The sequence below is a fragment of the Poeciliopsis prolifica genome, unplaced genomic scaffold (genome assembly GCF_027474105.1).
Source record: "Poeciliopsis prolifica strain line A6 unplaced genomic scaffold, Auburn_PproV2 SCAFFOLD040, whole genome shotgun sequence".
Lineage (NCBI taxonomy): Eukaryota > Metazoa > Chordata > Actinopteri > Cyprinodontiformes > Poeciliidae > Poeciliopsis > Poeciliopsis prolifica.
Genome location: NW_026562415.1, coordinates 2794353 through 2808190, shown reverse-complemented (window position 1 = coordinate 2808190; position 13838 = coordinate 2794353). Strand labels below are relative to the sequence as shown.

Genomic DNA, 13838 nt, shown 5'->3' with positions numbered 1-13838 from the left:
ATTCAGCTAACTGTTTTTAGTCTGTCGTGTTTGAGTTATCTTTACATTTTTACGTTGCTGTTATATTGTTGTTTTTCTTTTGATCTGTTGTGTTTTTTGCAGTAACTAACATCAGTCATTATTTTTTCCTTTCCTTCAGTTTCTCTCTGGACTGCAGTTCCTCTCCAGCTCAGTCCCATAAAGCCTCGACTCAAACCCATCTTCAAGTTCAAGTTCAGCTACAACCCAGGTATTTAATATTCATACATTTTGCAAGAAGCTCAATTCAATTATATTTTATTTTTTCCAAAGGGAAATTAAATTATCAAATGAATTAATTCAGCTAAATAAATCCAAGTGCAACCAGTTGCTGCAGAAATCAACTCATTGAGTCAATGTGAGCCACGTCTGGGGACAGCAAAAACTTTTGTAAGACTCTGTGGTAAAACAAGGCAGTGGCAGCATGATGCAGAGGGGAAGCTTTTATACATTTCTTGTAAGGATGAGGTTGGGAAGTTGTGGAGAGGTTGAGTTCTTTCTGCGAAGAACGAGTAAAACTTTCTGTTTCCACATGTGAAAAGCTGGTAGACACATACCACAAAAGATTTACAGTTGTAACAATAGCGACAAGTGGCTTGATTTATATATATTTTCCTTCCATTTCACTTAAATGCACCTGAATTCTGAATAAAATACATTGAAGTTTGAGTTTTAACCTGCCTGCATGACTTTTATTTGAACTTCCCACTCTAATCGTTTCAGATTGTTTTTTCGGTTGGTGGCTGCACCCCTCAGTCTTCTGTCCATCTCCAGCTGAGGTCCTTCTTGCTTTCAAATAACGAAGGCAGTCCAGCCTCTCAAGCTGGACGAAGAAGAGACGGTCAGGGCCGAAGGGCCGGCTGAGGGCCCGGCCTTCGTGCTGCGGCACAGAAACTCTAACCTCACAGAAAACACCACAAATTGCTCACCTGCCAATCCCAACACCTCAGGCTCTTCAACCAGTCACCTCAGCACCGCAGAGTGCCCCTCACACCATGGCGTGAGTACAGGACACACACACCTGCCTGCTGTCAGCACTTTTGGGGCTTTGTTCAGAGGCATGTGGCATGGTGGGGCTTTACTGGGTCACACTGTAAAACAAAACCAAAACTGCCATCCTAACGTTAATAATGTAAGAGGAGTCATTAAGAAGTTGAGGGCGTGAAGCTGACCTGTTCGGCCGTTTGAAAACCAAATGATACATCACTGCCTTTTCTCCCTGGAATAAGAAAAAAAGAAAGAAAGGACATTTGAAATCTTTGTGAACAACATGCAAAGTGATAAGCAGATTATGTTTCAAACTCAGTAAAATTCTCTAAAGAGCAATTTCAAACTTGATGTTTGAAGTTGAATTGGAAAAGTTTAGAGTCTCCTTTAAAGTACTATTGAGCTACTCTTAAGCCTAAAGAACTACAGCAGAGTTCACATCACAGAACTCTTATCAGTTCTCTGGGGAAATATAAACTTAAAAAATAAAAAGGGACAGATTTTACTTCCTGACGTTATCTTGAGAAGTAGTGCTCAAAGCTTTTTGAAGATGTACAATTTTTTTTCTATTTACTTTTTCATTTCTGCTCATTTTCAGCTCAGTGTGGTTTTGATTTGACCTGTTGATGGTGGGGGGGAAATACAAATAATTTTATGAGTAGGGTGTGTTTAAAGTTTGTGAAAAGCCTTGAGTAGCATGCTGACATTCAAAAAATAAGCCTTGTCAAAAGAAATATGGTCAAAAATACGTCCTCGAGAAACCCAGAAGTGAAATCAATCTTCTTTCAAGACAAACAAAGGAAAGGAATTGACTCTAGATATTTTCTTTTTCAGTTTGCTGCAATATAATGGATTCTTAAGTCAGATGTACAAGCAGCAGCTTGACGTTTGACTGTGCGTGCCTTGGTCACGAGCCTCTTTGTCCAGGGTTCCCAACATCCACCTCCACTTATTGATAACCACACCACTTTCAAGGCTCTGCAGGCTCTGATGACTCACACCGTGCTGTAGCAATTAGAGCTGCATTTTGATGAAGCTGGCTCTGCCTCATCAGTCATGTCTTTTCTAAGTTAATGGCGATGTGTTGTTATTTTACAACAGAACTATAAAGAAATCTGTTGTTATATGTATAATGGCAGCCTTACTGGAAAGAGAGCAAACAAATCTGACTATGCACCAGATGCACCGAGACAACACTTTGTTCATTTTCAGTTGCTGTGAGTAAGAGGTCAATTCTATTCTTCAGCAGGAAAGAGCCGCCTGAAACACAATCTTTTTTTTTTTTTTTTTTTTGCTGTGTGTGTTGGGGTTCAACCTTTTTTTTTTTTACTTGCTGTAACACAACACGTAAACCTGAGATGGCATCAGAAGACACCTGCCTCGGTCACCACAAGGCCTGGTTTCCAACCCTCCCATTCCCCAAACAAGGCTTCGTTTCACTCGTTCACGGCTTGCTGTCTGTTGGTGTGTGTGTATATGTGTGTGTGTGTGTGCGTGTGTGTGGGGAAGCTTTCAGGCTGGTATCCCACATCCTGTTTACCACCAGATTTTATCTGGTACACTTCTGTCTTCAGCTGCACTTGCTCGATTGAGGCTTTTCTTGTTTTAATGTAATGTTTTATGACAGAAGTGAATTAGTATGGACATGTTTTCTAAAGCAATTTGATGGGTTCCAATAAAGCAAACAAGTAGAGATTATAATGCACAGTTAGAAAACTAACTTCATAAAAATCTGAACTGCACTCAGATTCAGTTTTGCAACTTTTAATTTCATCTCTGGAAGACAAGCAGACTTTAATTCTTACTTATATAAAGTTTGTTAAATTTTCTGGCTAATAGAGCTGAAACAAATAATCAGCTCTATTACCCAGAGGTTAGGTCACATGTTGCATGTGCTGATCGTGATGATTATTGAAATAATCGTCAACTAGTTTAGGAATCAATTAATTGTTGCCTGGATTACACAAACTCAGTTTAATCAAAAAATGAAAGAACACACACAGAGCAGTAATTAACACAAAGCTGTACAACAAAATATACATTTTGCATATAAGGTAAAACAACCGTTGTCTGTAAACATGTTCTCTCTGAAAACTCCTCAAGGGGAATAGTTTCGCTTCACCTGCTTCAAATTCTGTAGAGAACTGTCCTATTAAGACTATTTAAAAAATCGTGTGAGCTGCTGGGGAAGTGAAATTAGCTGAAACTTTATGATGCAACAGTGGACGATTATGCCATTCACTGGCGTAATCCCAATCGAACCGCCTGTTGTTCATTTGTTGAGTGCAGGAATACAAAAACTTTAAGTGGCAGATTTAAGCACTCTTTCTTTTAAGGGTCTCTGTTGCTGTGCCTGTAGAGCGTTCACGTTCTCCACCTGGTCAGAACAGGAAGCACAGTGTCCTGTCTTCAGAACAGGCTGCTACTGAGGGTCACGGTGTCTTTTCCTTCAGTCCCAAGACGGCAGTGAACATGTGTGAGTCACATGTTGAATAACTGCCCTGCTCTGAGGGTTAATGTGTGCAGAGGTGAGCTCTTCCCTCTCTGGCACGTTCTACTCTCAGACTTTCCAGAGTTTCATCTAAGATTTCTGCTCCTTCTCTGTTTTTACACTGACCTCAGCTCCTGCTGACTCTTTATTAAACGCCATCAAGCAGAAGATACCGTGTGACGGGTGTGTTTGCAGAAAACCAGTCATTAGTCAGGTGAAATTGACCAGAAAGATCAACATGGAGGTAATGAGCCTGAGGGGAGTAGGATATATGCTCTCTGTGACAGAGAAGAAGTCTGGCCTTCTGGGAATCAAAAGAAAACGTTCTGATTTACTTCTGGGTCGAAAGAGCTCTCAAACCCTTTTTTCTTCCTTATCAATCAAGATATGTGGGGAAGGCAGAAAAAAAAATTCTTTATCCTTGCAAATGTAGTTATATTGTCCAAAATTAAGAAAATCATTGTAAATAATTGAGATAAAGTAAGTATCTGATCTTAAAAATGTGTTGATTGTTGTTTTTGCATTTGATTTTAGTATTGCATGTAAAGGTGTGTGTCTATATATATATATATATATAATTCTAATGATCATGTTTTGTAACTCAGCTCAGGATGTGTCTGCATTTCACTGATAAGGCCTCCAACCTTCTTTATCAGACGTAGTGTGAGCATTTGTGTACACACACCCCACATTGCTTAAGTAGACAAAATTAATCGGGGTCGGGGGGTGGATTTATAAAGATGTTGTCAGAAAAGTTAAACATGAAGTTGAGCTTGGTTTTCATGTTTATTTTAGTGAAAGTAGAAAAATAAATCTTCCTTGTGCTGGACTGAAAGAAAGAAAAAAAAGTTATTTACACTTACATTTTTCCAGGAAGTGATTAGGAAAGCTATTTTGTTTTGCGGATCTGGATTCCAGTTTGGGTGTGATGAGCTATGCAAACACATCGATGGCTTTTCAGAGAAGCTTCCCCGAGGAGTCTCATGTGCAGTTTCTTTGAAATCAGTTCTGAGAACAACTGGAAAGACTTTCTGCTGAAGTATGACTACAACCGTGATGCAGGGAATAAATAACTGGGTGTGTTAGATGAGCATCCAACCTGGGCGCCTCCAAGAGGGGACGGTTCATTTCGTTGGCCTGACATCCAGACACTTTTATACGGAGTGAAATTTGACCTCAGAGCCTTTACCCTTCTGGCCAGTCGGAGGCTGAATAGCTGAGGTAAGGTCACATGTTGCATGTGCTGATCTCTGAGGGGATTTAATGTGAGAAACATAAAAATGTCCAAGAACATGGGTTGTTTCAGGCTTTGAATGTTTTCTGATGATTAACTCAGCCGTCTTTTGTCATCTGCCACCAAACCACGCGACTAGGGCTTTCAGTGAGGACACCTGAAACGTTCATCAGGAAATAAGTGGTTTCAGTTTGTGTGTTGTGGCCTGTTAACCAGTTTTAGTACCTCCAGCTCCAACTAAAAATCTACCGAAACAGCTGTGACCAAAACAAGAAACCTGATTTTGGGGTTTCACGTTTAATTTTTTTTTTTTTCCCCTCATATTTAATCTTATTTGAGATTTGCTAATTAGAAAATTGAGGATGATCTTTGATCTGCTGATACCAATTTTAGCTAGTTTTGATTGTATGATGTAAAGCAAAGACAATGTTTGCAAGTTGACTTTATGAGCTGTCGTTAGCATCTTTTCCAGTGAGTGTTATCTCTGTGTGCTCTGTGCAGCTGACTGAAATAAGTCCTAATGCAGCTCTGATACGTATACAAACTTAAAATCAGTAGATGCAAAGCAGCCCATAAACCACATAAACCAAAAGATACTTTTCATCAGAAGGGGCATTATTTTAAGAGCAGACAGGAACTGGAATTTGTGGTCTTTTCTTTTCTTTTTTTTTAATTGGTTTTGCATCAGACTGCATTCTCATTTTTTATTTCTATGTCTCGTTGAATTTCCTCACTTTCTTTCCTCCTTTAAAACTACAACAAAAGGAGCATTTTTTTTCTGTTATCTACGTTAACAATAAAGTACTATGTTTACAATGGAGGTTTGGATAATTTCAGCTGTTTCCACGGCTGTGCTTATCGTGGTTTTCCACCTGATTTCTTTTTTGTTTTTTCGCGTTTTTGTTGGAGCATCACAGCTTCAGTGTGTGTGTGTGTGTGTTACGTCTGTTGTTTGTTTGTACACCAGTTCTGATTAATGACTGCACATTTATCACCAGGCGGCCATGGCTGCCCAGCTGTGTCTCGAGTTGTTAGACTGAATTCACACTTTTTGACTGTTGAGCTTCCTGCTTGTGATTGGCAGGCGGTGGCTGCATCTGCTTTATTTAGCCAAATCAGTTGTGTCACTAAAATGTCCTTGTTGGTCGGTTATTTATTAATCCAAAGCATTTTTGGATTATTTCTGGAATAGGTTTCAAATCTCTAACATATATGCACATATATGCACAAAACAGTCATTCTTTTAAAAAGGTTTGCGTTTACACTCCAAAGTAAAAACCTGGATATTTTATATGATGCTGTATAATTGGGATCCAAATTTCTTCAAATGTGGATATTTCAAAAATGAGGCTAAAATAAAAAGTTTAATTTTTATTTGGTTAGATAATTGATCAACTTTGGTCCTACTCTTCCAATCCAGACATATGCAGTGATTTCAATGGTATTACAAAATAAAATGTGTGTTTTTAAAAGGTTCAGAAGTGGTCGCAAATGCTGTAGGATTTCGTTCAAGCAGTTTAAAAATCTTACTGAACTGTGTACCTTCCCATTTTATTTCTGTTCCTTTAAATTTCTTTATTTTGTTACTCAAAATAGTCCAAAGCTTTTCAGGGAAGGGATAACAAGTCCAAAAGGTTTATAGTCGAGGCAAACTTCACCAATTCTCCTGGTTTGCTTTCCCTTGTGACGTTCATTAATGTGAATATTTGGCACTTTGGCAAACATTCTCTCATGATCTATCTTTCAAGAAAATGTCTTTAAGCTCCGAAAGTTTTGGTGTGAATCCAGCCTAATGTCTGTCTGCCCTTTTTCAGTCTGATTCCGAGTGTCATGAAGAAGATGACAGAGGAGGAGAGGAGAAGGAACAGAACGAGGATGAGAGAAGCAGCGACGAAGGCTTTATGGCGAGAACTCCGTTGCTACAAGCTCACCACGCCATGGAACGGATGGAGGAGTTTGTACATAAGGTAAAAATACTTTTTTTTTTACACCTTTAATTCTTTTAGCGTTCACATGTTTAGACTGTACTTTAGCTCATATTTCTCACTAAGCTCCACCTGGGTGTTTGTTTTCCTGAGACGTTCAATAAATCCACACAGTAAAAAGAAAAACAACTACTAATAAAACCATAAAAAATATGACAGGCTTGCGCCCTAAAGTAAACTACAGCCACGGTGTCCAAGTTGTAAATACGGACTCTAACAAGCCTTATTTGGACATGGGCCAAAACTGAAAATGCATAAACCTATACAGTCATTAATCGTAGTTTTTGTATTAATGGGTTGTAAAAACAAACTCTACCTGCTATTATAGATGATTTGGTTTTGGATTCGTATTGAGTACCCTGGTTTGCAGATAGTTGGCTGCAGTGCCAGTATTAACCTTGTCAGTAGCACTTTGTGTGCTTGATTCCCCTTAAATGTGCACAGCAGAGGCCTGCAGTTCTGCTTCGTTATGCTGCTCAGAACCAGCTGTCATCCTGACCATTAGTAGCACACCTGACTGGACCTCTTAATTATTTGGACGGCTTTGAAAATAGAATTGACATCAGCTGTCAAAAATGTAACACTGAATAAGTTAACAACCAATTTAAACTCATACTTTGTGTGTGTGTGCATTGCAATAGTTTGGAAAGTAATAAGGCAAGCATACACTAAGGTCATAAACAGGTATAAACTGGTCCCTACCATTGATAGATTAGATTATGTTGATGGAGGGTGTAGATTTTTACACTCTGTCTTCTAAAATCACTGCCAGGAGTTTGTAAATGACTGCAATTAATCTTTCAGACGCTTCTCCTCTCCCTGTCTGTCATGTTTACTATATCAGGCTTCACTTAATTTATTTACATCAGGCCAGACAGAATCTGATAATGTGATGTTGAACTCTTCGCTGGACACTCTGTAAATATTACAACCAGCTGTAATTTCCTGTGCTGGAGCCAGTGCCACAAAAACATGTTCCTAATTTCTGCCATTTATTAAGCAACCAACTGCTTCTGATAAAGAAGATCCTGTGGTTAGTTAAAGGCTTTCGTATCGTATACTTTTTACTGGCTCTTGGTGTCTTTGGGCAAAAAATGATTCAAGGTGCCTTCTGTTTTATTTACCAAACAGATGTGGGAGGGTCGGTGGCGCGTCATCCCTCACGACGTGCTCCCGGATTGGCTGAAAGACAACGACTTCCTGCTTCACGGCCACAGACCACCGATGCCTTCATTTCGCGCCTGCTTCAAGAGCATCTTCAGAATCCACACAGAGACGGGGAACATCTGGACACACCTGCTCGGTACGCAGCTCACACTCTCATCCCAACCTCAATCCGTGATCCGAACATAAATGTTTTGTTTCAAGAAAACAAAACTTTAAAGAACAATGCTCTTACAGCACAAAGCATAAATAGAAACTTTCTCTCTGTTTATCCTTTAATCTTCATATTTAGCCAGATTGTTCTGTAATCTGTTAGCTAACAGAATTACTGTTTAAAACCCTTAAGAAGCAGTTTCAATTTCTTACATAAGAACTGTTGAAAGTATGTTTGATTGAATGCCAAGGACTCAGACTGAGTTGAACATTTAATCTACTAACGGAGAGAAGTTGCTCTTTTCAGCACGCCTTTTGGCTGAACTCCTTCATTTTATGCCAAGGTTGCAAAACTATTTTTTAGGAGCTCTCTTCTGCCATCTAGTGGTGTGATAAATCATCTACATCAGGGGAGCCCCAGACCGACAATTGAGCTACAGTTAAGGATATTTACAGCCAAATACATTCATTGTAACACAAAAACAAACAAACAAAAAAACTGCAAACCATAATCTATTTCTGAATGTTCTGCCTTTTATTATGACTCTCTCCTCTTATTCTCACTCTTACTGTTCCTCTCTCCTGCAGGCTGTTTGTTCTTCCTCTGCCTGGGTCTCATGTACATGTTCAGACCCAACATGTCTTTTGTGGCTCCGCTCCAAGAGAAGGTAGTAATTGGGATGTTTTTCCTCGGAGCCATCCTCTGCCTCTCCTTCTCCTGGCTCTTCCACACAGTCTACTGTCACTCGGAGGGCGTGTCCAGAATCTTTTCCAAGTAAGACACACAACTCTTACTCACAGTGAAAGTAAAAGACTCTTAACTAACTGCCTTATGTTATGTTCAGGTTAGACTACAGTGGGATTGCCTTCCTGATCATGGGCTCCTTCGTCCCCTGGTTGTACTATTCTTTCTACTGCTCGCCTCAGCCCTGCTTCATCTACCTGATAATTGTGTGTGTCCTGGGTCTGGCTGCCATCATAGTTTCACAATGTGACTTTTTCGCGACTCCACAGTACAGAGCTGTCAGAGCAGGTAAGCTCAAGCTTCACTTTAGCATTTCATAACTTTATAAGCGACAGCTGCCAGCGCTCACATGCTGTTTCGTGTTTCCCTCTGAATTCTCCTGTCTGTTCCTAGGAGTGTTTGTAGGTTTGGGTCTGAGCGGCGTGGTTCCCACCCTTCACTTTGTCATCAGCGAGGGTCTGATCAAAGCCACCACCATCGGTCAGATGGGGTGGCTGTTTCTCATGGCGATGCTCTACATCACCGGCGCCTGTTTGTACGCCGCTCGCATCCCAGAAAGGTTCTTCCCTGGCAAGTGTGACATCTGGGTGAGTGTCAAACAAACACGTGTGACAAGTATGTTGTGGCTAGAGTTTCAGTACGTCTCCCCACTCATTGCTGCTGTGTGTATTTCTCTTTTTGCCACAGTTCCACTCCCACCAGCTGTTCCACATCCTGGTCGTCGCCGGGGCTTTCGTCCATTTTCATGGCGTCTCCAACTTGCAGGAGTTTCGGTATACCGCAGGGGGCGGCTGCACTGAGGACGGCATGCTTTAACACACACATAAACACACTCTGACTCACTCATTCACTGACAGTATATGAGACGGCACTGGCTCATATAATATGCACAGACCCTCACTCACTCTTCAGACAGAACCGTACACAGATCTCGTCGCTGCGACCGAAGACCACAGTGGCTTGCCCCCCCCAGGGGGCGCTGTTAATCCGAAAGACAAAAAATGGGTTTGCTCTCATTTTGTCTCAGTTTTTCCACACCAACCACTTCTGGCTGTTTCTCTGGCTCAAACATTTCTTCTACAGCCTGCAGCCTGTCGCGTTTAGCAGGTTGGGACGGAACGGGAGGTTTAAAAGTCGTCTTTGTGTTTTGCATTGATCTGATTCTTGGATTAATGAACCAACTTCACAAGCATTTTGAGTGGTGTTTTTTTTCCCCCCTCTCCATTGGTGAATGCTGTTTTTTCTGAGTCACTTTCTGATGAGGTTTGAAAACATTTGAGTGAAAAAGGCCTTCAGAGTTCTTCCTTTATTAAGCTTTGTAAGTTAAGATGGATGGGACAAAAGGCTCATAGTCTCTTTTAATTAAAAAAAGAAAAATGTAAATAAGATTTCTAAACGTTTGGTTATAGATTTGTATGAAATTTATTTTAAAAAAGTACAAAAAAACATGTTATAAAATATGAATAAATCAATATGTCACATGATAATTAAAGCGGGGTAGCGGTGTCCACCCGTACGGTGGCAGGGAAATAAATATGGTGGTGGTGGGCTTTCTTTCTCACAGCTTTAGATTGTTTTTAAGTAATTGAGATTTGCAGGAAAATTGACGAAATATTAGCAATTGATATTTTGTCACAGTTGTTTAGGGGTCACATCTCTGGTTGGACAAACATTGACAAGAAGGCCACTGAGTTTCTGTCCGAGCCTTGAGTACTGATCCAAAATCTTGAAACAGAAATACAAACATAACAAAAAACGATCTTTATATGTAGCGGCTTTAATTCGTCCTTATACAGTTAAATTATCTATATAAATGTAAATCTTATTTCTGTTCTACCCATATAAAAAATATTTTTTCTACACCCTCCTCTAAATGATTTATTAAAACATATTACGCCTACCCAGGATATTTTTATAAGCAAGGCCTCGATCATATCTATTTTTTTTATTTTTTATAATTGATCAAACTGCAGTCTCCTTAAATACAGATGCAGTTTGTTTTAATCCTCATCCTGAGTTGCTCTCAGTAAGGATGAGGATCATTTCTTCTTGAAAATGTTTTTTCATTTAGAATTGTTTTTTTTTCTTGTGCGTTTTACGTATCCGCTTCAACGCAGGCTTTAATTTAAGGTTATTTATTTTCTTTGTTCGATCGTAATAAACACTTGGTGACCAAAGGTAAAGTCACTTATAAACAGTCACGTTTAATCTGACGTTATCTTTTAAAAAGTTCCTGCTTTTTTTTAAGGGCTCATGGTTCGTCTCAGACGTTGAGACGACACTTGGTGATTGATAAAAGGTGAACTTTTTCAATTCAAGTTTTCAGGTAATACCAAATTTTTACATTTGCATAATCAAAAGAATCTTTTGGGGCTTTTTTTTCCTGAATTATTGTTTGAAATCTAGGTTTGCAAGTTCTTAATCAGCAAGTTGAGTGATCTGCTTTCTCTTTGCATCCTATATTTTATAAAAGAAGAAAAAAGATTTTGCTTTGTTCTATTGTTTTTTTTTCTTCTCATTTTCTATTTGTTTTATCAACCTTAATTTATTTCTCTTGCTGAGAGCATATTGTCTGTTCCGATGGGAGTGTTTGATTTGCAATAGACCTTTATATCTGCTGTATTGTTCTAATAAAAAGAATTTTTGGACTCTGTTTGTCTAAATAGTTTTTACTCTGTGAGAGAAAAGTATGGAGTTTGCTAAATGTATTTTGCAGGTCCGGAGAAGTATGAAGGAAGGAAATAGAGTATGAAAATTAGTTGTTTTTTTTCCAGATGTTATGATTCATTGCATAAATATTTCATCTGGTGTTTTGTTGATCCGTCCGTCTGACCAGTCACTCAATCTACATTTTATTTCAGAAAAAAAAGTATAGTTTATAAAATGTTGCTTTTTACGCGAATACTGGTGGCACATTAGTAACCACGAGTATGCGGAAAGGGAGAGCGACCCTCTTGGTTAAAAATGGAAAACAGTGGAGGCCCATAATGGGGCCAGGAAGGACACTTCATTTAAACACAACCTTCATCAGCAGATTAATGCAACAAAATTAGCTGCAAAATCCTTCAACTGCTCAACAAAGCAGTTGAAGGATTTTGCAGAGAGGACAAACTGCCGTTTCTTAGCCCTCTCGAAAGCAGACTCTCTCATTGCCGGTGCAGTGAAGTTATTCCAGGCAAACAGGGAAGGAACAGCTCCACTTCTAAGGCTGGATCCACACCCGCTAACAAAATCCTCCGGTGTGAAGTGGCGGCTACATACGAAAATGCTCCCCGTCTTTATGCAAAAGTCCGGACTTTCATCTCTTTGGATCCACTGCCTCCGTTGGTCCGGGTCCGTCGGGAACGCATGATAAGGCTGCTTTCTTCGCCCACATGAAAAACCAGGGACTGAACAAAAACAACTGCGCTGAGACTGAGCCATTTTACTAGCCTTTTAATGCTAACGCTGTAGCCACCGGAAGTTGACCAACCACACATCCGCCCCGGCCCGCGCATGCGCACTGGCCGGCCGGGCCCGCGCATGCGCATTGGCGGCCCCGGCCCGCGCATGCGCACTGGCGGCCCCGGCCCGCGCATGCGCACTGGCCGGCCGGCCCGCGCATGCGCATTGGCGGCCCTGGCCCGCGCATGCGCACTGGCATGCGCACTGGCGGCCCTGGCCCGCGCATGCGCACTGGCCGGCCGGGCCCGCGCATGCGCATTGGCGGCCCCGGCCCGCGCATGCGCACTGGCGGCCCCGGCCCGCGCATGCGCACTGGCCGTTCCCGGCCCGCGCATGCGCACTGGCGGCCCTGGCCCGCGCATGCGCACTGGCCGGCCGGGCCCGCGCATGCGCATTGGCGGCCCCGGCCCGCGCATGCGCATTGGCCGGCCGGGCCGCGCATGCGCATTGGCGGCCCCGGCCCGCGCATGCGCACTGGCGGCCCCGGCCCGCGCATGCGCACTGGCCGTTCCCGGCCCGCGCATGCGCACTGGCGGCCCTGGCCCGCGCATGCGCACTGGTGGGCCGGGCCCGCGCATGCGCACTGGCAGCCCCGGCCCGCGCATGCGCACTGGTGGGTCGGGCCCGCGCATGCGCACTGGTGGGCCGGTCCGCGCTTGCGCACTGGCGGGGCATCGGCCGGGGCTTTTCACGGCAACCGGAAGCTGTATCTGAAAGGGCTGCGGCACTTCCTGTTTTGGTGACTGTAATTCTAGTATTCTGAAAATGGCTCTCCTCCTCCGGTCCTTTTCATTGTCCTTACTTAATTTGCCAGCCCCTTCTTTCACTGATGCGGAGGAAATCGCAGCGGCTAATTCATCCACCAACAGACGTGTGAAAGGATACAAGTTCTTCCACGAAAACTATATCCACCGCTATCAAGGTAAGAAAAGACGTAGCTAAGCGAGCTGACCGCTAGCTACAATATATGAACTACACAAACATCGTAATGAAGCTTAACTTAGTTTGCTAAATTACGTGGAATATTAGAGATAAACTTTTCAATTATATTCTGATTACATTCTGAAATGTATTTGCCAGTTCAGTTTGTGAAAAACAGCATGCTAGGACTTCGTTATGAGATACTAGATGACGCTTGATGTTGAAACTATGCTTTACTCCTTCATGCCTGCAGTGTCCAATATTGTCGATGGACAGGTAGTTGTCAGAGCTAGATGCTTCAGATCCATGAAGAAAAATGAGGAACCGCATAAGCTGCAGGTTTGAAACAGTCAGAAAGCCGGTTGGCTCTTCTTCGGTAGTTCGAGTTCCTGATCATATGTGACAGATGAAGAACTTGTACGACTTCTGGACAACTCAGAGCTTTTTTTCTAACATCTTCCTGTTCAGAGGGGACTGTTTGTTTTCTGTTTTTGTTGCGGTTGCAACATAGTCTGTGTTTTTTCTGCTGTTGTTGAAGCTTACCTTCAAACTAGAATCTATTGTTTAAAGCTAAACATGCTATATGTATTGACTAAAACAATTAAAACATTTGTCTATTTTAGATATCACTGGGTGTTGGAAAAGAAAAGGCTGAATTACTGGATTATTCCTGTAGCTGTGCAGCTGGTAAAGGTT

At 41.7% G+C, this 13838-nt stretch overlaps 1 protein-coding gene across 1 annotated transcript; it reads left to right on the top strand.

The window, feature by feature from the left end:
* Positions 1 to 796: 796 nt before the first annotated feature.
* On the top strand, positions 797 to 11425 carry adipor2 (adiponectin receptor 2). The gene is made up of 8 exons (XM_055054798.1): positions 797 to 1018; positions 6545 to 6697; positions 7716 to 7748; positions 7847 to 8018; positions 8621 to 8807; positions 8878 to 9065; positions 9171 to 9364; positions 9465 to 11425. The coding sequence occupies exons 2-8, from the start codon at positions 6632 to 6634 to the stop codon at positions 9591 to 9593; spliced, it is 969 nt and encodes a 322-aa protein (XP_054910773.1). The 5' UTR covers positions 797 to 1018; positions 6545 to 6631; the 3' UTR covers positions 9594 to 11425.
* Positions 11426 to 13838: the final 2413 nt, after the last annotated feature.